The sequence below is a fragment of the Pocillopora verrucosa genome, chromosome 9 (genome assembly GCF_036669915.1).
Source record: "Pocillopora verrucosa isolate sample1 chromosome 9, ASM3666991v2, whole genome shotgun sequence".
NCBI classification, from domain to species: domain Eukaryota; kingdom Metazoa; phylum Cnidaria; class Anthozoa; order Scleractinia; family Pocilloporidae; genus Pocillopora; species Pocillopora verrucosa.
This window is the reverse complement of record NC_089320.1, coordinates 16,947,849-16,971,392: the sequence shown is the minus strand read 5'-3', so window position 1 is coordinate 16,971,392 and position 23,544 is coordinate 16,947,849. Positions and strand designations below refer to the sequence as shown.

General features: G+C 37.5%; 1 protein-coding gene across 1 annotated transcript in view; it reads left to right on the top strand.

Moving 5' to 3' along the window:
• Window positions 1-255: 255 nt before the first annotated feature.
• Window positions 256-23,544, top strand: part of LOC131787490 (uncharacterized) — a 39,735-nt gene continuing 16,446 nt past the window's right edge. Inside the window, exons 1-32 of the mRNA XM_066172492.1 lie at window positions 256-374; window positions 817-882; window positions 2,550-2,615; window positions 2,824-2,895; window positions 3,593-3,658; window positions 4,046-4,111; window positions 4,804-4,872; window positions 5,476-5,541; window positions 5,907-5,972; window positions 6,373-6,432; window positions 8,434-8,499; window positions 8,800-8,856; window positions 9,001-9,060; window positions 9,210-9,272; window positions 10,133-10,198; window positions 11,501-11,551; window positions 12,035-12,103; window positions 12,186-12,251; window positions 12,402-12,452; window positions 12,819-12,878; window positions 16,272-16,337; window positions 16,618-16,683; window positions 16,834-16,884; window positions 17,026-17,088; window positions 17,976-18,041; window positions 19,414-19,470; window positions 19,948-20,016; window positions 20,605-20,670; window positions 20,821-20,871; window positions 21,233-21,298; window positions 21,758-21,826; window positions 22,015-22,074. Of these exons, the coding sequence (XP_066028589.1) occupies window positions 819-882; window positions 2,550-2,615; window positions 2,824-2,895; window positions 3,593-3,658; window positions 4,046-4,111; window positions 4,804-4,872; window positions 5,476-5,541; window positions 5,907-5,972; window positions 6,373-6,432; window positions 8,434-8,499; window positions 8,800-8,856; window positions 9,001-9,060; window positions 9,210-9,272; window positions 10,133-10,198; window positions 11,501-11,551; window positions 12,035-12,103; window positions 12,186-12,251; window positions 12,402-12,452; window positions 12,819-12,878; window positions 16,272-16,337; window positions 16,618-16,683; window positions 16,834-16,884; window positions 17,026-17,088; window positions 17,976-18,041; window positions 19,414-19,470; window positions 19,948-20,016; window positions 20,605-20,670; window positions 20,821-20,871; window positions 21,233-21,298; window positions 21,758-21,826; window positions 22,015-22,074 (1,954 nt within the window). The 5' untranslated portion in view covers window positions 256-374; window positions 817-818. The remainder of the gene's footprint in view (window positions 375-816; window positions 883-2,549; window positions 2,616-2,823; window positions 2,896-3,592; window positions 3,659-4,045; window positions 4,112-4,803; window positions 4,873-5,475; window positions 5,542-5,906; window positions 5,973-6,372; window positions 6,433-8,433; window positions 8,500-8,799; window positions 8,857-9,000; window positions 9,061-9,209; window positions 9,273-10,132; window positions 10,199-11,500; window positions 11,552-12,034; window positions 12,104-12,185; window positions 12,252-12,401; window positions 12,453-12,818; window positions 12,879-16,271; window positions 16,338-16,617; window positions 16,684-16,833; window positions 16,885-17,025; window positions 17,089-17,975; window positions 18,042-19,413; window positions 19,471-19,947; window positions 20,017-20,604; window positions 20,671-20,820; window positions 20,872-21,232; window positions 21,299-21,757; window positions 21,827-22,014; window positions 22,075-23,544) is intronic.

Genomic DNA, 23,544 nt, shown 5'->3' with positions numbered 1-23,544 from the left:
AGGGAGCAGGGGAGTTGCATTTGACTTTACCACACAGCTGCAGCGCATCTTGATCGTGTTGATCAACCGTCGTTACCCGCGTGTATTGAAATCCACACGCTTTTCAGTGGCTTTCACGTCTTGAAAGCAAAGCTTAAAATTTTCTGGTAATAAAATCATGACATTCGAAAATGAAACCAGAAATTCTGGTTTCCGTTTCCAGCTCTGTTTTCTTCAAATGACATGCAATCTCCATATAACTGCCTGTCTGTACAAGAACACTGTGCATGTTACATGTTCATTTTAGAGACAATTACGTTTTCATCTAGAATCAGCTGCTAGAGCAAGTTTGATCGCGGATATATTTTTCCAAGCATTTTTTCTTTGAGATTGAGGTAAGAATTTAGTTGTAGTACATTGATTTTAGCGTTATCCAACACACAAGTTAAATATGTTGGAACACAAATAGACAAATTGACGACCATACGTACAAATTCGGGTGCCCAATTTAAAGTTGTTCTTTATCCTACTCACCATGGCGAACGAGACGGTCGCAAGTTAGAGCGCTATTGGAAAACTGTTGGAAGTCGCAGAATCATTATGAAGCTAAGGACTACATGTTCAGTCTCAGAGGGTCCAACAAAATATTTTTATATCTATCCTGATTATTTTCCTTGTTGGTTTAGGTTAATCAACCATTAAAGGACACATTTTAAATTTTCCCGAAGGTTTTTTTGACTGTGACATGTTCTCCTGTTTTACCTTTTCATTCAGAATCGTTTTCAAACGAATATCAGTGACACAAAGCAAACCGGTTTGGTTCTGTTTTATTCTTAGTTATGGCTGAAGATAAAGTTTTGCAATCAAAAGAAGAACTAGGTCTGAAGAGCGAGAGTTCCTCAGGTGAGAGAAAACATATTTCAACAAATTTTAGCATGCACTTGGTGGAAAGACGGACAAATAGATTTAATTTTTAACGAGAATAAAAATGAATTCCTATCACGGCGTTACCATCAACAAATGGAAGAGAAATTACAGGTTTCACACCTTGCGGACCTAACCGCTTGCTTTGCTACGATGTTAGAGGTAGTACGCGCAGGCTATCCACTGAACTTTAGAACCAGCCGACATCTTCGCGGCTTTTTTTATGAAAAAAACGGTCGTGGTGAAAATTATCTGTGGTCAACGGTACTGACTTCTCTGACGATAAATTAAGTGGCCATTATGTTAATTTTGATAGTAATAACGCAGAAAGATATATTTGCGTGCTAGTATTGTCTTTGTTTGTTTTTTTTCGGTTTTGTTTTGTTTTTAATTTGAAATTACGGCGGGCAATGTACATCACATAAAAACCAACTGGTAAATAAATCTGCCTTGACACCGTGCGGAATTTCTTCGCTTATATAACCCTTTAACTCCCATGAGTGACCAAGACAGAATTTCTCCTTACAATATCAATACAACATCAAGCAGAAAAGTGATGAGAATAAAGTAAAATATCAGTCAGGGGATTAAAGGTTGATTCAATACCAAATACTCTAAACTAACATCACAAGAACTGTATGGCAGACAGTAAGGAGAATTACCAATGAGATCTTGGGAGTTAAGTGTTAATTATCCGATGCATTTGGAAAGCGTACCATTCATTTTAAATTAGTTTTACCCATCTTCATGAAAATTATAAACAGCAACTACCGGTGAGGTTTCATCATCGATAGAGTTCCAAAACTCAGTCAGGAAAAAAAAAACCATGAAACAAACAAATAAAAATATTGGACTTAACCAGTATTAGTTTTGCAAACTTTATGAGCTGCATTAAAAAGCTTTGATTCATGAAATGGAACTTTCAACAGTAACGTCACAATTTTCGTTTTAAATTTCTTTCGAATTTTGAGAATGTCTTTTGATCTCCTAGTAACTTTTCACGGTAATTCTGTTGTTGTCATGTGTTGTTCTCTATTTACTCCCTGTTTCACTTGAAGTTAAAGTAACCACCTAAAATCCGTATTGTCCTCTTCAATTAAAGTGGTTTACCAAGTTCCAGGGTAATTTAGTATTATCAACCGAGTTGATAACTACGGTGGCTAATTTACGTTATCAACTCGGTTGATAATACTAAATTACCCTGTTGTACTCTCCCACCGACGCAGCACCACAGTTTCTTTAAAATGTTACCCCCTCTATTCATTCACCAAATTCCAAATCGATTTAAATTTTCAGCGACATGTAAAGAATGTGAGATAAACGAACGACAGATTATATTTCCAGAGGAGTCCGCGATAATAATAATAATAATAATAATAATAATAATAATAATGGTAAAATTAAATAAACCAACAACGGTTGGTGACTCTCGAATAAAAAAAAACAGGTCTGAAAATCCAAATTTGAGTTGCCAAAACAGTGTGTGCCTTGAGGAACGCGTCGAAGATAATAATAATAACTAGTTCGCAACATTTTAGACCTTCAGATCATCTTCGTTTTTCGAGCCGAAAGAGTCTTGAAGCAGTCGCATTCACAGTTTCATTTGCAGAAGAGTCACACTAACACTGAGGTGACTTCTATTTTAGGTATGTCAGAAAGTAGTGTCCCGGAAATCCAAGAAAAACTGGATTTGGTTGACGAGCTTTCTTCAGGTAAGGGAAAAAAACAGCAAATAAATTGCGCTTCTCAAGTTTTCAAGATTTTTAAGAAGGAAAGTGCCCTGGAACAAGAAGCGTATGAAAATAAACAAACAACTGATCATTAAATACGAAGCAAAAAGAAACAATCAAACCGCAGTAAGCGAGTCGAGTTAGTGTACTTTACACTCTGAACTCAGAATGAAAAAATTATTCTGCTTAGTATCCCTAGACATAGAGAAATGTCAAGTTGTATTCAAGAAGGAGTCTGATGTCGCTGGTCACAAATCAACAGGTACAAGTAGAAAGCGTGAGTTGAATGTGTATGACGCTATATCATAGATAATTTTTTCTGATAAATTTCGCGAAATTAGTGAGGGTTTCTTAACAACTGTAGAAATAATATGCATTTGAACTGGCCACATCGTGAGACAAATGATTATACTTCAGAACATTCACCATAATGAATGATGAATTACTTCTACCTTTTTCACGGTATGAACAAAACAATCAAACTAACTGTTCTAAAAATAGTTCAGCAAGCTTTTTTTATTAATTAAAACGAAAAATTTACAGTCTTATCGCGCTAGGAAATTATTTTTCGCACTTTTTCAATAATAACAAGTTGTCAACTAAGCGTTCAAAGAGCAAGACTTCACTAACACTTGTGTTTTCATCTATCTATCTATCTATCTATTTCTTGAAAAGTGTACAAGTCTAATGTTAAGAGAGCAGCAGAACTTGACACTGCCTAGTTTTGAACAGCAAAATACCTTGGACTGGTGCGTCAAAAACTTTGCGACGCAAAGAAGTCAGTAGACCGTCAGAAATGGACTGAAAGGACTTTTTTTCAGTCTGTTCATTATTTCAGTATTAAAATGGAAACGTCCAGGGAAAAACCCACAAATATCTTAAAGAAGCAGGAAAACAAAAATTTTCCGAAATTTTCTTTATAAATGACTTTACATTACAACATTTTTTGTTATTTTAAGTTACCAAAGAAGCAAAAGTTGAAGCAGCCGATGGAAAACAAGACTATCTTGACCAAAGTTCATCAGGTAAAGGAGAAAAAGAACAATTCGATGTCTGTTAGGTTTTTGGTTTGGATTTTTATACTATACCTCACATCAGAGGTTTGTCCTTATGATGGACAAGTACTTAATTATCTAGTTAGTCCAACAATCAAGTTTTCTGTAAAAGACCACACACAATAAACTGGGGTAACACCACCCGGGACGCCCTGAGACCGATATCTTATGTCTAACAATAATAACGATAATAATTGATAATAGTTTAATGATAACAGTGACGAGATGATGATGATGACGATGATGAAACAGTACCGATAATGACAGTGACTATAATAATAATCATCATAGTGATAATAATGACGACGACACGATGGTGATGATGATCACTAAAGCCACCTCTCTTGTTACTTTTAGACGAGGAGAAAGGTGAAGATTTATCAGCAGGAAAAGTAAAGGAGTCAGAGATTGGCACTTCAACAGGTACAGAATTGAACAATGAGCATAGTACAGAAGGATACTGTAATTATATAGATGCCGGTCTGAATAAATACTAGTTTGAGTCAACACTCAGTGGCATCTGGTTTAATGCTTTAATGCTTGAGAACTCAACAAAAGCAAAAGTAACTAAACAAAACTAAGGCCAAAATGTATATTAGACGCTGTAAGCGAGGTCAGGTGTTTCCATTTTACCAGTTCAGTATCCTTCCGCACTAACCTGATTTTGAAACATTTTCCGAATCACAACCCAAGCTAAATGATTCATTTCTGTGTATTGGACTCGTCAGGAGATAAAATTTCAGGAATCCAAGTAAAACTGGATTTTGGTGATGAGCTTTCTTCAGGTGAGAGGAACAAAGAAAAAAAAGGAGATAGCAATAAATTAAGTCAGTGTGCATTGAGTGCAACAAACGCTATGAAAAAAACATTGAAATAAACAAACAATAGATCACATTAACTACAAGTGTTCTTAGTTCAAAGGTAAATGTTTTTTCTTCATACAATTCAAGGCCAAATTGCAATGACGAGGGAATCAGATGGCAATGATAACAAACTAATAGGCATAAGTCGGTAATGAGTGTAACACTCAGACAGTTTGAAAGCCTACATCTGAAGGCTTACAAACTGCATTTAACTCAACTTCGATGAGATACAACTTTTCATTATAATTTCAGGGGCAGACAAAAGTGACGCTACCTCAAGTGATAACGGAGTGGATTTTAATGCTTCTTTGTCCGTAGCAGGTAAGTTGGACTGACTTGGGTTAAAATCAAACATATTCATAATAGGAATATATCTCTAATGGACTTCATGTAATCAATGGTTACATGACCCTGGTGGTCGTGGGAAAAGTAAACAGAATCTAAGATACTGAAAAACATAAATAGTAGCCATAATATGATGATGTTGATGACCGTGAAGACAGTGATGACGATCATTCAAACCCTTTTTTTGGGGAATTTTCGACTTGAGGAAATTTTAGGTTTCATCATTTGAAAAAATAAAAGATTTAGCGATCGGCAGTTCCGCAAGTACAGAACAAAACTGTAAATAGTATAGAAATATATTGTAATCTTAAGTCTGGTTTATTAATTAAATTTTGGTTTGAAATGAATTTATAGGCAGCCACATCTAATTCAATGATCTAATGCTTGATAACTCAGCAGCAATGAAAAGTAACAATCATGGACAAACAGGGGTGAAGAGGGTGCAATTATTATTCTTGATCATATTTGACGTTCTGTATAAAGTAGGGAGGTTAATTTCTATAAATATATTATTCTTCATTGTTTACAAGAAAAGTCCAAAGCACAACCCAATATGTTTGATTCTTTTCTAATTCTTAGCTACTTCGGAAGGAAAAGATTCAGCAAACCAAGAAAAGGTGAATTTGGAGGATGAGCTTTTATCAGGTGAGAGAGATAAAACAGTAAATTAATTGTACAAGTTTGTGAGTGAAAAAAGACCTATGAAAATAATTGAAACACAAACAACTGAATCATTACGGCTAAATGTTTCCTTTACTTCAGTCAGCTTTTCGAATATTGAAGAGGAACTGATCACTTTTTGAGGGTCAATATTTAGGATAGAATAAGGAAGAAATTATTTTTTAACCTAAACCGGCACGATAACCATCCGTTTTACATTTTTCACTTTCCAATTGAAACTGATTTGAGTCTTAGATATTTTTACACTTAGGGGAAAAACCTTGCATATATTAGGAGATGGAGAAAACAAAAGTTGTAAAAAATCACTTACAATTGTATTGGTACTTTAGTTAGTCAACAGGCCTCCTCAACAGCAGCTGTTGGAAGCCTGGACTTTGCTGATAAGGGTTTATCAGGTGAGAAAAAGAAACAAGCATCTTTAGATTTCTTTTTACAATTAACAATAACAAGACAACCAGTACTGAAATTTTGTCAGTTGATAGTGAATCAGAGCCATTGACTCTGACCATGGGCTAATGCTCGGTTGCTAATTTACGGTTGCTAATTTACGTTATCAACTCAGTTAATGACTCTGTTATACTCTCCCAACGACGCAGCCCCACAGTTTTTTTAGAAACTTATCCCCTTTATTATTTTGTCAACTATGATGAGCAAAGTGAATATTCTTGGTATCTCGACAGTCTAACAGACCAGTTATCAATCGCATTATCACAAGTTTAGTCCATGAGTTGCCTCCTTGATCAGTTGATGACACAAAAACGAGTGAAAACCCTTTCGTTGTAATTTCATTGACAGACGAAAGTGAAGCTACTCCTGTTGAGAAAAAAGTGGATATGAAGGATGCTCCTTTAGTAGGTAAGTTAGGAAGCACAGAGAAATCAAATTCCTTAAAAGCCTGGGTTAAATGGAATTTAATATACAAACATTATTTTCTGAAAATCACTTGCGCGCGTATTTCACTAAGTTTGTGGGGTGACTGAGCGGACTGGATTTTGACCAAGGAGTTTTTGAATATTGCGTTACCGAGACAAAGTCGAGGTTTATAAAACGAAAACAAAAAGAGCTTCAAACTACACTATTACATGTTACCTCCGGGTTCGAACCATTTACTTCACTTTTACGTTCACTTGGACGACAGAGCGAAAGACTTATGAACGACTACATCACCTACGCAAGCACTGTCAGACAAATACGACAACAACTCTGGTTTTATATCCGCTGTAAAGTTCACGGCCTTTTTCCGGTCGGGCTCAAACTTAAGTCCCCGTTGAACACACAGGAGGCCATCCAGATAGTTAAAGCCACCTGCAGACGACTGGTCAAAGCGCGGATAAATGATTGCCACAGAAGACTCAAACGCTATAGGAACAAAACAAGACAACTAAATGACAAACTGAAACAACTGATATCTACTGAATTACTTGACACTGTTACGACTATCGCCGACTAACGTCAGAGAAAAAGACGAACCGAGGAACAGACAAGGAGCAGTCTATAAGATCAATTGCTCCGACTGTCACGCCTCCTACACCGGTGAGACTGGCAGAAAACCTCTCAACTAGTGACTGAACACAGTCGATGTCAACAATCACATTGCTGAACATCACTGACTTACGAACCACACTATTGACTGGGACTCTGCGCAATGCCTAACCTACGGCACCAACTACTTTCAACGACTTACCCTGGAAAGCTGGTTTATCAAACTTGGAACAGACTTCCCACAACAGGTGTCAACCACTACCGGCACCATACAAACGACTCATTCACGACATTGATATTGCAAACGAACCGAGCAGAACGACCTAACTTCACCAACGGATCGAGACCGACCAATCACGACTGACCTACGCCACTTGAGTCTTAGAGCCCATAACATCACGGAGAAACTGATCAATCAGTTTATGCAAACCGAACTAAGAACATTCGACCGACAAAAACTATTCATTTGACTCTGATGATGACTTCCGCTCAGGTTGTCGAAACGTCAGTCACCACTACCGACAACAGTCCATCTCAGGACTACACTCACCCGGACGATCAAACTACACTATTACAGAGCTTTAATTAGCATTAACGACAAAGAAGATCCAAACAACAGACAAGGTGCGGTTTATTAGATCAAATGCGCCGATCACCAACATCAGAGACAAGGAGATACGAAAGGGCGCTAAAAAATGACTGAAATCAAACTGCTGAAAATCAACGAATGACGAACCACACCGTTGACTATGAGTCTGCGTGTTGTTTTAATATAACAGGACGAACTGTACCTCCAATAATTTTCTGACTGCATATATAAGAAAAGAATGATTTCCCAGACTCATAATAGCACTTGTTACTTAAAACATTTGTTCGTGCATTTTTTTTAGTTTCAAAATTTATTTTTGTCTTTGAAATTGAAATACAGGAGGGAAAAACTCCCAAATAGACAGGAGGATCGAGAATAATAAGAAAAAGTGCTGGATGTTGTAATTTGGATACCAGTAATACTAACTGCTGTTTGGTTTAACTGAAGAGGCGCAAGTTAAGTTAGGAGCAGGAGAAAACCATTTCTTTGCAGACAAAGCATTAGCAAACAAAAAAAAATGGTGAAATGTGTTTAGCGCCGATCTTTTTACCACAACTCGCAACAGGGGTTTCTTTTTTCTTTTAATGGGCAAATATTTATCTATTTTGATAGTCTAAAAGGAAAGTTTACAACTAGGCTATCACGAAAATTCCAATCGACCGTAAATGGTTTCCTTTTGTGACATTTATTATTCTATGACTTTTATTATCCTGTCAAATTTATCAAGAACAATTCTGATAATTGTGATGATGAGCATTTAAACAATCTGTTTTTTATACTTTTAGACCAGGAGAAAAGCCAAGTTCTATCCTCTGGAAAGTCAAAGGATTTAGAGATCGGGAGTTCAACGGGTACAGGATTAAACCGTCTCTTGGTGTGCATTTATTGTCATAATGGCTGATTTATTGAGTGAGCGTTGGTTACTGTAAATCAATAAACAGGAACATCTATTTTAATGCTTAACAGAAATAAAAAGTAACAATAGGAAAACCTTGGGCCAAAAAGACTACATTCACTGTTATTGATGTATTGTGTTTATAAACGTGTCTGGTGGTTGCTTTCTAAAAATTATTGTCCTTCATTCTTTCCAAACAGTTTCCAAAGCACAACCCAATATGTCTAATTATTTTCCATTTTTTTGGGTACGTCAGATGATAAAGTTAAAGCAATCCAAGAAAAACTGGATTTGGATGATAAACTTTCTTCAGGTGAGAGAAATAAAACAGGAAAGGGATAATGGTGATTTTAGTTTGACTGAGTACAACACGCGCGATAAAATCAAACACACGAACAAACTGAACACTGAAAGTATTCTTTGCTCAAGTAACATTTGTGTTGCTTGCTATTTCAAGATCATTTTACATCCAAGAAGGAATCAGTTGATGATGATGATGATGGAAGCAAACCAAAAGGTACAAGAGATCAATGTAAAACTGAATGAATGTGAGCCTAAGTCCGAGATTAAATCTAGATCTAAATCTTGGTATGTATTAGAGGTTGAAAAACAAAAGTCATCACAGATCGGTAGTGTTTTAACTGTTAATTTGTTTTGGTATTTCAGTTGGAAAAGAGGACAACATGGCAGCTGATGAAAACCTTGCTGCTGCTGACAACAGTTCTCTAGGTGAGGAAAAGTGAGGCCGTATCAGATTTTTTTTATGATTATAACAGTATGATACTACAACTCGAACCGAGATTTGTAAAGTATAATAAGCAAACCGAATAATCTTGGTATTTCGACAGCCTGACAGCCCAGTTATCAATCGCACTATTACAAGTTTAGAGCAAGAATTGTACCTGTGAGCGCTGGAAAGGCTTTTTATCTATCACGATATAAAAAAGGCCATACGAAAGACACAATACGCGACAAAACTCAAAAGTGTGAATTTTTTCCCTGTCATTTCCTTTACAGACAAAATTAAGGCTACTAAGTCTAAAAGATGCTGCGCCGTTTTAAGTAAAATATGAGCAGATCTTTTTTCTGCAAAAGACTGGCAGGCGTTCTTAACCAAGATTTTCGGCAGCGAGACGAAGGCGAAACCCATAAAAACTCAAGAGAACATTTGTTTACGTACAAAACTAACAAAGAGCAGTTTAAAAGATCGGCCGTCAGAAGTGGTGATGTCAACAATCACATTTCTGAACATCGTCCACTAACGAACCACGATACTGATTGGGACTTTGCAAGATGTTTAACCTTTAGCATGAATTAAGTTATACGACTGACTTTCGGAAGCTGAATTACCTACTTAAGGCAGATTCTTCCCAACAGAGGAGTAAAAATCAAGACGAAGGGCTAACGCTCGAAACGTCAGCTTTAACTCTTGAAACGCTGGTCAATTTACGTTATTAACTCAGCTCATGATACCAAATTACCCTGTTATACTCTCTCACCGATGCAGCACCACAGTTCTTTTGGCTACCTACCCCCTTAATTACAGGTCACAACTAATTATATTGTTATCATCATCCGTTTCATTTTAGTTATCACAGAGACACAAGTTGAGGCAGCTGAAGGAGACGAGGTCTTTCCTTTCAACAACTCATCAGGTGAGAAATTGATTGTTGATCAGCTTTTTTTGTAATTGCAATAACACAAGAGGTCGCATTGGAAGAGTTTCTCAACAAACAGGGTAAATTATTTCATTAAACTTACTGAGACTTTCTTAATCCAATTCTAAGGGTTTTGGCTTCCAATTTTTATAGATCTTCTTTCTCTCATTCCAATCAATATTGTCACCAAATTCAGTGTTTTTAACCATTGGCACCAAATAATGGCCCAAAAACTTGACCAACTTATGGGTCCTCGCTCATCACCTGAAAGCCTCAAAACTGTCGCCATTCCAGAAAATCTTCCACTATCCGACTCAGAGCTAGAAATCCGTCCTCAGTAAGAGCTTAAATTTTGTTACCATTTTTAAAACCACCGACGAAATTTTTAAAAAGAGAATGATTCCAACGTATTAGAAAAGTCCAATAAGATTAGAAATTTTAACTGAACTCCCCCAGTGGGCCAGTCCGCATTTATTGATTTTTTTCATCAAATAATGTTTGTCAGTAGTCAGTCAGTGAGCATTGAGTACAACAAACTTCATGAAACAAACATTGAAATAAACAAACAAAGGATCATTAACTAAAAATTTTCTTAGTTCAAAGGGAAATGTTTTTCTTTCATAACTCAAGGCCAAATTGCATTAAAGAAGGAATCAGATGGCAATGATAACAAATTAATAGGTATAAGTAGTAAGTGTAACACTCGGACAGTTTGTAAGCCTACATCTGTAGGAAGATTATCCAAAAAAACCCCTGGAATCGTTTTTGTTTAAAACTGAGCAAAATAATTATATTTCAATTGTGGCATTGGTCTGCACAGTTTCCGTAATTTCAGAGCAATCTATGATTGTTTACAAGAACTTGTAACGTTAAACTATTTCATTGTTTTCCTCGCACCTTGTTACTTGATCTTAACTGTTTACGCGGCTAAGAAGCCGTTGAGAGACAAGTGTTGTAGAAATTCACTTAAGGAAACTTTTTACCAAAAGGACAGTTGTAGTTATTTCAAATGAAACGTTTCAAGACAATTGAGCGTTTAAAGATTGAAAACTGACAGAATGAGTAATTTTCTGTGGGTTTATATTAAGACAGAAATAACCAAGAGATTCTTTCATAGTCGTAAGCCACACAATTACAGGGAAAGTTAAATGTTTCAGTTTCTAAAGCTATTTTAGTCTTTCATATTGCGATATTAAGGGAAAAACCCCAATAAAATTATCAGAGGATGGTGGAAATCAATAAAAAAGCTGTTTAAGTATTTCATTTTCATGAGCATTGATATTCTTTGTTTTTTTTGAGTTACCAAAGAGGCACAAGTTGAAGCAGCCGAAGGAAACCAGGACTTGCCCGGTAACAGTTCATTAGGTGACAAAAACAGTTAAATGCTTTTCAGAAATTGTTGACTTGTACAATACAATACAATACAGAACAGAGTTTACCCCGATGATAGACAGTAATTATTAAATATGTTGTTAATTAACTTATCCTTCTAAAATTTTCCCTGGTCCATTAGGTCTAAATACTCGCGGCACTCCTCACTTGGTTGTCGTTGTTATTTCCCCGCCCATAAGATATCATTTGAATAAGAGTGACAAGTTCAATGTCTTATATGTGTACTTGATCATAGGCGAGATATCTTTTCATTTGATGGACGTAAATTTTTACTCAACTAAATTATTAACACTCCTTCCTTTATCTGCACCCGCCTAAACAAAACCTTATACTTAACTAAACTGAGCTAAACTTAGATAGACAACCGACCTTTTAGGTGCACTGAACTAAGCTTAACCAAGAACGCTTTAGATGAGATACAACTTTTGGTCATAATTTCAGGGGCAACCAAAAGTGAACCTACCTCAAGTGATAACGGAGTGGGTTTTAAAGCTTCGTTGTCCGTAGCAGGCAAGTAGGACTGACTTGGGTTAAGATCAAACATATTCATCATAGGAGAAAATCTTGTTTAAACGAATTTCCTAATTTTTAGCTACTTCGGAAGGGAAAGATTCAGTAAACCAAGAAAAGGTGAATTTGGAGGATGAGCTTTTATCAGGTGAGAGAGATAAAACAGTAAATGAATTGTACTTCTCAAGTTTGTGAGTGAAAAAAGACCTATGAAAATAAGTTAAACACAAACAACTGAATCATTACGGCTAAATGTTTCCTTCACTTAAAATAAAATACTTTTCTTTATCATTCCAAGGTCAATTTGGATTCAAGAAGGAGTCAGACGACGTTGATGCAAAATCAACAGGTACAAGTAATTAGAGCAAACGCAGAATGTGTGTTAGCTTAAGCGTCAATTAAACACTGGGAAACACGTTGACAAACAATTCAGCTTTTCGAAGATTGATTTACGGTTGCTAATTTACGTTATCAACTCAGTTAATTACCCGGTTATACTCTCCCACCGACGCAGCACCACAGTTTTTTTTAGAAAATTATCCCCTTTATTATTTTGTCAACTATGACTAGTAAAGCGAATATTCTAGGGGACCTCGACATTCTGACAGACCAGTTATCTATCACATTATCACAAGTTTAGTCCATGAGTTGCCTCTTTGATCAGTTGATGACACAAAAAAGGGTGAAAACCATTTCGTTGTAATTTCATCGACAGACAAAAGTAAAGCTACTCCTGCTGAGAAAAAAGTGGATATGAAGGATGCTCCTTTAGTAGGTAAGTTAGGAAGCACAGAGAAATCTAAGTCCTTAAAAGACTGAGTTAAGTGGAATTTCATATACAAAGGTTATTTTCTAAAAATCACTTGCGCGCGTATTTCACCAAGTATGTGGTGTGACTGGGAGGAATGGATTTTGACCAAGGAGTTTTTGAATATTGAGTTACCGAGACGAAGTCAAGGTTTATAAAACGAAAGAGAAAAGAGCTTCAAACGCTATTACATGTTACCCCAGGGTTCAAACCGTTTACTGTGTTACGTTCGCTTGGACGAGAGAGCGAAAGCCTTACGAACGACTACATCACCTACGCAAGCAATGTCAGACGAATACGACAATAACTTTGCTGTAAAGATCACAGCCTTGTTCCGGCCGGGCTCAAACTTAAGTCCCTGTTGAACACACAAGAGGTCATCCAGATCGTCAGAGCCACCTGCAGACGATTGGTCAGAGCGCGGCTAAATGATTGCCACAGAGGACTCAAACGCTACAAAAACAAGACATAACAACTACACGACAAACTGAAACAACTGATACTTCCTGAATTACTTGACACTGTTTCGACTATTGCTGACAAACGAGACAACAAAGCGACTGAACGTGCTCGTACTGGGTATCAACAGAAACTGACAGGACGTCTTCGCAACAAAGAACAGAGGCGAAGTAAACCGGATGACAACTGGGTAGGGAATATCTCTTCCCGTCCCTTAGGCAGGAATGAAACTCGCGTACTGTCATACGGACAGAAACACTCAGTAACACCGAAACGGATACCAACCGAGGGCATTGTATCTGATGTTGAAGCGGCTCTTTCTCGGCAACAAAAGCTATCTGAGTCTACTAAGGATAACATCAGAAGTAGAATTGCTTCCACAATACAATCAGCGTTACAACATGGCAGCAACTCGACTAAAGACGAACAACATGCCCTTAAACGACTTAAAAACGACGAGGACATAGTTATTCTACCAGCCGACAGAGGACGAGTTACTGTTGTCATGGACAAGACTGACTGTCACGACTAAATGGACGCACTAGTTAACGACAAACAAACTTACGAAGAACTCAAAAGTGACCCGACTCCTGCGCTTCAACGCAAACTTAACAGCACATTACTGACACTCAAGAAAACAAACGCCATTGACACCCAACGCTACTATCGACTCAGGTACTCAGTACCACAGCCACCGAAACTTTACAGTCTGCCGAATCTACACAAACCTGGTTTCCCAATGCGACCTATTGTTTCTTTCTGTGGTTCTCCGACATACCAACTGTCCAAGTACCTGACGACAATACTACAGCCGCTCACCGACAAATCCAGACGTAAACTACAATCCACCGAGGACTTCATTAGCGCCACTAAGACTGTACAGATACCTGACGACTACAAACTAGTGTCATTTGATGTGAAGTCGCTTTTTACAAGTATTCCACTTCAACTGGCGCTACAATGTACTGAGACTGCTATCTTACAATCTACCGACCCTCTACCGACAGAGGACTTTATGGACTTACTAAACCTTTGCCTGACGTCAACTTAGTTTCAGTACAACGGTAAACACTACAAACAGTTACACGGTACAGCTATTGGGTCTCCAGTTTCTGTTGTTGTAGCAGAAATTGTGATGCAACATCGAGGAAAGCGCCCTTTCGACCTGCCGACAAACGATACCGCTTTGGTTACGTTAGGTTGACGATACTTTCACCGCCGTACGACACGACGAAAGTGACGCATTCCACCACCACCTTAACGAACAAAACACTGACATGCAGTTTACTAGAGAGGTCGTATAAAATGGTAAACTGCCTTTTCTAGACTGCCTGGTAAGCCGGGACGACAATTCACTACGGACAACTGTTTAAAGGACACGTACAGACAGAGTACTGGACGAGTCACCACATACCCCGACATCACTCAAAGCCACAACTATCAGGACTCTTACGCGACGAGCGCAACTAGTATGCAACACGACGGACAGCTTATCCGACGAGAACAAGTACCTTGTCCGTGTTTTTTCTAAGAACAACTATAATAAAGACTTCATCCAACGTAACACTCACCGACCTACTACTACTACCGAAGCTAACGACCACATCTCATACGACTACAGCAACTATACTGTACATAAAGGGCATATCTGAGAACATCTCGCGCATTTAACAACCATTCAATATCCGCGTCGCTCACAAACCTATCACTTCATAACGTCAGTTATTGACTAACGTCAAAGACAAAGACGAACCGAGGAACAGATAGGGAGCAGTGTATAAGATCAATTGCTCCCACTGCCACGCCTCCTACATCGGTGAGACTGGCCGAAACCTCACAACTAGACTGACTGAACACAAAAAAGCGTTGAGGAAAGGCGATGTCAACAATTACATTGCTAAACATCACCGACTTACGAACCACACTATTGACTGGGACTCTGCGCAATGCCTAGCCTACAGCACCGACCACTTTCCACGGCTGACCCTAGAAAGCTGGTTTACCAACTTGGGACAGACTCCCCTCAACAGATGTCAATCACTACCGGTACTATAAAAACGACTCATTCACGACATCAACATTACAAACGAACGAACAGAACGACTTAACTTCACTAACGGATCGAGACCGACCAATCACGACCGACCCACGCCACTTGAGTCTTACAGTCAATAACATCACGGCAAAACTGACCAATCAGTTAATACAAACCGGACCAAGAACATTCGACTGACAACAACTATTCACTCGACTCTGATGATGACTTTCGCTCAGGTTGTCGAAACGTCAGTCGCCACTGCCGACAACAGTATATCTCAGGACTACACTCGCCCGGACGATTGAACTACACTATTACAGAACTATTACTGTACCTCTAACGATATTTTGACGGCATGAGAGAAGAATGATTTCCGAGACTCATAATAGCAGTTGTTATTTAAAACATTTACTCCTGCATTTTTTTAAGTTTCAAAATTTATTTTTGTCTTCGAAATTAAAATACAGTTATGAAAGTTAGGAGCAGGAGAAAACCAGGGCCTTTGCAGACAACTATCCATTGGCAAACAAAAGAAAAATGGTGAAATGTGTTAGCGCCGATCTTTTTAGCACAACTCGCAAGAGGAGTTTTTTTCTTTTAATGGATAATTGTTTATCTATTTTGATAGTCTAACACGAAAGTTTTCAACTAGGCTATCACGAAAATTCCAATGACCGTACATGGTTTTCTTTTGTGACATTCATTATTCTATGACTTTTATTATCCTGTCAAGTTGTGTTCTGTCAATTGATCAAGAACAATTTTGATAATATTAATGATAATAATGATAGCACAACTGATGAATAGCAACAACGATAATTGTGATGATGAGCATTTAAACAATCTGTTTATTATACTTTTAGACCAGGAGAAAAGTCAAGTCCTTTTCTCTGGAAAATCAAAGGATTTAGAGATCGAGAGTTCAACAGGTAAAGGATTATACCATCTCTTGGTGTGCATTTATGGTTATAATGGCTGATTTATTGAGTGAGCGCTGGTTGCTTCAATCAATAAACAGCAGCATCTATTTTAATGCTTAACAGCAATAAAAAGCAACAATAGGAAAGCCTTAGGCCAAAAAGACTACATTCACTGTTCTTGATATTGTATTTATAAACGTGTCTGTTAGTTGCTTTCTAGAAAATCATGATCCTTCAAACAGTTTCCAAAGCTCAACCCAATATGTTTAACTATTTTCTATTTTTTTAGGTACGTCAGACGATAAAGTTAAAGCAATCCAAGAAAATCTGGCTTTGGATGATAAACATTCTTCAGGTGAGAGAAATAAAACAGAAAAGGGATGGGTAATTTAAGTTTGTAACCACTGAGTACGCCACGCGCGATAAAATCAAACACACCGTCGAAGAAACTGAACCCTGAAAGTGTTCTTTGCTCATGTAAATTTGTGTTCGTTGCTATTTCAAGATCATTTTACATCCAAGAAGGAATTGGATAGTGATGGAAGCAAACCAAAAGGTACAAGAGATCAATATAACACTGAATGAATATATGCCTGAATTTAAGTCTGAATCTAAATCTAAATATAAATCTTGGTCATCATCAGAGATCATCACAGGTTGTAAGTGTTTTAACTACTACTGTGTGTTGGTATTTCAGTTGGCAAAGAGGACAACATGGAAGCTGATGAAAACCTGGCTGCTGTTGACAACGGTTCCCCAGGTGAGGAAAAAAGTGAGGCCTTATCAGATTTTTTATATGAATATAACGATATGATACTACATCTCGAACCGAGATTTGCAAACGATGGTGAGCAAACCAAGTAATTTTGGTATTAAGAAAGTCTAACAGCCCATTTATCAATTGCACTGTCACAAATTTAGAGCAAGAATTGTACCTGTGAGTGGTGGAATGGCTTTTTGTCTATCACGATAGAAAAAAGGACAGACAAGGAAATTATAGAAGACACAATACGTGACAAAACTCAAAAGTGTGAAGTTTTTCCCCTGTCATTTCTTTAACATACAAAATTGAGGCTACTAAGTCTAAAAGATGCTGAGCCGTTCTAAGTAAAATATGCGCAGATCTTTTTTTTTCTGCAAAAGATTGGTAGGCGTTCTTAACGAAGATTTTCGGCACCAAAACGGAGGCGAAATGCGTAAAAACTCAAGAGAACATTTATTTACGAACAAAACTATTAAGGAGCAGTTTAAAAGATCGGCAGTGAGAAATGGTGATGTCAACAATCACACTTCTGAACATCGTCGACTAACGAACCACAATATTGCCTGGGACTCTCCAAGACTCTTTCGGAAGCTGGATTACCTACTTAAGGCTGATTCTTCCCAACAGAAGAGTAAAAACCAAGAGAGTGGGGGGAACACAAAAAAACTATGACAGGTCACGGTTGCTCTGACGAACGCAACTCTCGAAACGTCAGCTTTGACTCTTGAAACAGTGGTCAATTTACGTTATCAACTCAGCTGATGATACCAAATTACCCTGTTATACTCTTGCACCGACGTAGCACCACAGTTCCTTTAGAAACTTACTCCATTAATTACAGGTCACAACTGATTATATTATCATCATCACCCGTTTCATTTTAGTTATCATAGAGACACAAGCTGAGGCAGCTGAAGAAAACGAGGACTTTCCTTTCAACAACTCATCAGGTAAAAAATTGATTGTTGATCAGCTTTTCTGTATGTGCCATAACACAAGAGCTCGCAATGGAAGAGTTTGTCAACACACGGAGTAAATTATATCGTTAAACATACTAAGATCTTCTTAATCCAACCCTAAGGGTTTTCACTCTAACTTTTTATACATCCTCTTTCTCTCATTCCAAGCAATATCGTCACCAAAAGTCAGTGTTTTTAACCATTTGCACCAAATTATGGCCCAAAAATTTGACCAACTTACCGGTCCTCACTTATTACCTGAAAGCCTCAAAACTGTCGTCACCATTCCAGAAAAACCTTCCACTATCTAATTCAGAAATCTGTGCTCAGTAAGGGTTTGAATTCTGTTTCCATTTTTAAAACCACCGAAAAATTTTTAGGCAAGCAACACTTCGAAAAATTCCTTCGCGCGTTCAATTTCATAAAGCCGTTTTCCATGACAAAGACATGCTAACAAATTAGAGATGTCTAATCAGTTAAGAAAGTCCAACTGAGCTTCCCCAGAGGGCCAGTCCGCAGCTTTAGGTTTTTTTCATCAAATAATGTTTTCACCAAGTAGATAGCAATAAATTAAGTCAGTGGGCATTGAGTACAACAAACGTCATGAAATAAACATTGAAATAAACAAACTATGGATCATTTTTTAAAAGTGTTCTTAGTTCAAAGGGAAATGTTTTTTCTTTCATAATTCGAGGTCAAATTGCATTAAAGAAGGAATCAGATGGCAATGATAACAAATTAATAGGTATAAATAATAAGTGTAACACTCAGACAGTTTGAAAGCTTACATCTGTAGGAAGATTATCCAAAAAAACCCTGGAATCGTTTTTGTTTAAAACTGAGCAAAATAATCATATTTCAATTGTGGCATTGGTCTGCACAGTTTCCGTAACTTCAAACCAATCTATGATTGTTTACAAGTACTCGTTATATTAAACAATTTCATCGTTTTCCTCGCACCTTGTTACTTGATCTTAAATGTTTACGCGGCTAAGAAGCCGTTGAGAGACAAGTGGTGTGGAAATTCACTCCAGAAAACTTTTTACCAAAAGGACAGTGTAGTTATTTCAAATGAAACGTTTTAAGGCAATTAAGCGTTTAAAGATTGAAAACTGACTGAATAATTTTCTGTGGGTTAATTTTAAGACAGAAAAAACCAAGAGATTGTTTCACAGTCGTAAGATACACAATAACGGAAAAAATTTATATTCTTCAGTTTCTGAAGTTATTTTACTCTTTCATATTGCGATATTAAGGGAAAAACCCCAATTAAAATATCAGAGGATGGTGGAAATCAATAGAGAAGCTCTTCAAATATTCAAGTTTTTATGATCAATGATATTCTTTGTTTTTTTCACCAAAGAGGCGCAAGTTGAAGCAGCCGAAGGAAACCAGGACTTGCCTGACAACAGTTCATTTGGTGAGAAAAACAGTTAAATGCTTTTCAGAAATTGTTGACTTGTGCAATAATAACAGAACAGAGCTTACCCTGATGATGGACAGAAATTATTCAATATGTTGTTATTCAACTTATCATTGTAAAATTTTTCAAGGTCGAGTAGGTCGAAATACTCGCGGCACTCCTCACTTGTTTTGTCGTTGTTATTTCTCCGCCCATAAGATACCATTTGAATAGGTGTGACAAGTTCAATGTCTGATATGTGTACTTGATCATAGGCCAGATATCTTTTTGGTGACAAACTAGACGTAAATTTATACTCAACTAAACTATTAACACTCCTTCCTCTACGTGCCCCCGCCCAAACGAAAACTTATACTTAGCTAACCTGAGCTAAACTAAAATAGAGAACAGACCTTTCAGATGCACTAAACTAAACTGTACCAAAACGCATTTAACTCAACTCAGATGAGATACAACTTTTGATTATAATTTCAGAGGCAGACAAAAGCGAAGTTACCTCTAGTGATAACGGAGTGGATTTAAATGCTTCTTTTTCCATAGCAGGTAAGTAGGACTGACTTGATTTGAAATCAAACACATTCAAAGGAGGAGAATATCTCTAATGGACTCTAAATAATTAATTGTTACATGACCCTAGTGGTCCTAGGAAAAGTAAAAGAATTGAAGACAATGAAAACGTAAAGAGTGGCATTAATATGATGATGTTGATGACCGTGAAGACAGTGATGACGATCATTCATACCCTTCTTTTTTTCGGAATTTTCGACTTGAGGAAAATTCAAGTTTCATCATTTGGAAAAATAAAAGATTTAGAGTACAGAATAAAGCCGTAAATAGTATAGAAGTATATTGTAATCATAAGTCTGGTTTATTGATTGAATTATGTTTTGAAAAGAATTAATAAGTAGCCACATCTAATTCAATGATCTAAAGCTCGAGAACTTGGCAGCAATGAAAAGAAATAATGACAAACAAACAGGGGTGAAAAAAGGGATGCAATTTCTTGTCTTGATCATATTTGACGTTCTATGATAAGAAGGGAGGTTAATTTTTATAAATGTATTATTCTTCATTGTTTAATGGAAAGTCCAGAGCACAACCCAATATGTTTGATTCTTTCCCAATTTTTAGCTACTTCGGAAGGGAAAGATTCAGCAAACCAAGAAAAGGTGAATTTGGAGGATGAGCTTTTATCAGGTGAGAGAGATAAAACAGTAAATGACTGGCTTTTTTCAAGTTTGTGAGTGAAAAAAGACCTATGAAAATAAGTTAAACGCAAACAACTGAATCATTACGGCTAAAAATTTTCCTTGCTTAAAGCAAAATGTTCTTTTTTACCATTCCAAGGTCTATCTGGATTCAAGAAGGAGTCAGACGACGATGATGGCAAATCAACAGGTACAAGTGATTACAGCAAACACAGAGTGCGTGTTAAAAGTTAAGCGTCAATTAAACACCGAGAAACACGTTGCAAATCAAGAAAGTTATTCGAAGATTGAGGAGGGACTGATGCCTTTTTTGGGGGGTTAATATTTAGGATAGAAAGATAATTAATATATAAGATAGATTCTTTCAGAGTCGTAAGCTACACAATAACAGAGAAATTGATATTTTTCAGTTTCTAAAGTTATTTTAGTCTTTCATACTGCGATGCTAAGGGGAAAACCCTAACAAAAATATCAGAGGATGGTGAAAGTTAATAGAAAAGCTTTTCAAATATTCCAGTTTTATGACCACTAATATTCTTTGTTTTTTTGAGTTACCAAAGAGGCGCAAGTTGAAGCAGCCGAAGGAAACCAGGACTTGACTGACAACAGTTCATTAGGTGAGAAAAGCAGTTAAATACTTTTCAGAAATTGTTAACTTGTGCAGAGTTTGCGCCGATGATGGACAGAAATTATTGAATATATTGTTAATTAACTTATCATTCTGAAATTTTTCCTGGTCCAGCAGGTCTAAATACTCGCGGCACTCCTCACTTGTTTGTAATTTCCCCGCCCATAGGATACCACTTCAATGGGTTCCATGTCTGATATGGGTACTTGACCATACGCCAGATATCTTTTTATTTGATGTGTTGTGACAAACTAGACGTAAATTTATACTTAACAAAACTAATAACACTCCTTCCTCTATGTGCCCCCGCCTAAACGAAAACTTATACTTAACTAACCTGAGCTAAACTTAAATAGACAACAGACCTTGCAGATGCATTAAATTAAATTTAACCAAGAACGCATTTAACTGAACTTATATTAGATACAACTTTTGGTCATAATTTCAGCGGCAGACAAAAGTGAAGCTTCCTCAAGCGATAACGGAGTGGGTTGTAGTGCTTCTTTGTTCATAGCAGGTAAATAGGACTGACTTGGGTTAAAATCAAACATATTCATAATAAGAATATATCTCTAATGGACTCCCTATAATTTACTGTTTCATGACCCAGGTGGTCCTAGCTGGGAAGTTGGGTTGAGTTGTCCCCTCGATCAGTTGATGACACAAAAAAGAATGAAAACCATTGCGTTGTAATTTCATTGACAGACAAAAGTAAAGCTACTTCTGATGAGAAAAAAGTGGATATGAAGGATGCTCCTTTAGTAGGTAAGTTAGGAAACACAGAGATATCAAAATCCTTAAAAGACTGAATTAAATGGAATTTAAAATACAAAGATTATTTCCTGAAAATCACTTGCGCGCGTATTTCACCAAGTATGAAGTGTGACTGGGCGGACTGGATTTTGACCAAGAAAAGTTTTGAATATTGAGTTACCCAGACGAAGTCGAGATTTATAAAACGAAAGAAAAAAGAGCACCAAACGCTATTACATATCACCCCTGGGTTGAAACCATTTACTGTACTACGTTCACTTGGACGACAGAGCGAAAGACTTACGAACGACTACATCACCTACGCAAGCACTGTCAGACGAATACGACAAAAGCTCTGGTTTTATCACCGCTGTAAAGATCACGGCCTTGTTCCGGCCGGGCTGAAACTTAAGTCCCCGTTGAAAACATTGGAGGCCATCCAGATCGTCAAGGCCACCTGCAGACGACTGGTCAAAGCGCGGATAAATGATTGCCACAGAAGCCTCAAACGCTACAAAAAAAAAGACACAACAACTACACGACAAACTGAAACAACTGATACCTTCTGAATTACTTGACACTGTTACGACTATTGCCGACAAACGAGCCAACAAAGCGATTGAATGCTCCCGTACTGGGCATCAACAGAAACTGACACGACTTTTACGCAACAAAGAATAGAGACGAAGTAGACCGGACGACAACTGGGTAAGGAACATCTCTTCCCGTCCCTTAGACAAGAATGAAACTCGCGGACTGTCATACGGACTGAAACACTCAGTTACACCGAAGGGGATACCGACCGAGGCTATTGTTGAAGCAGCTCTGTCTCGGCAAAGAGAGCTATCTGAGTCTACTAAGGATAACACCAGATGTGGAATTGCTTCCACTATACAATCAGCGTCACAAAATGGTAGCAACTTGACTAAAGACGAACAACATGCCCTTAAACGACTGAAAAACGACAAGGACAAAACCTACGAAGAACTCAAAAGTGACCCGACTCCTGCGCTTCAACGCAAACTTAACAGCACATTACTGACACTCAAGAAGACAAACGCCATTGACACCCAACACTACTATCGACTCAGGTACTCAGTACCACAGCCACCGAAACTTTACGGTCTGCCGAAACTACACAAACCTGGTTTCCCAATTCGAACCATTGTTTCTTTCTAGGGTTCTCCGACATACCAACTGTCCAAGTACCTGACAACAATACTACAACCGCTCACCGACAAATCCAGACGTAAACTACAATCCACCGAGGACTTCATTAATGCCACTAAGACTGTACAGATACCTGACGACTACAAAATAGTGTCATTTAATGTGAAATCGCTTTTTACAAGTATTCCACTTCAACTGGCACTACAATGTACTGAGACTGCAATCCTACAATCTACCGACCCTCTACTGCTACCGACAGAGGACATTATGGACTTACTAAACCTTTGCCTTACGTCAACTTATTTTCAGTAC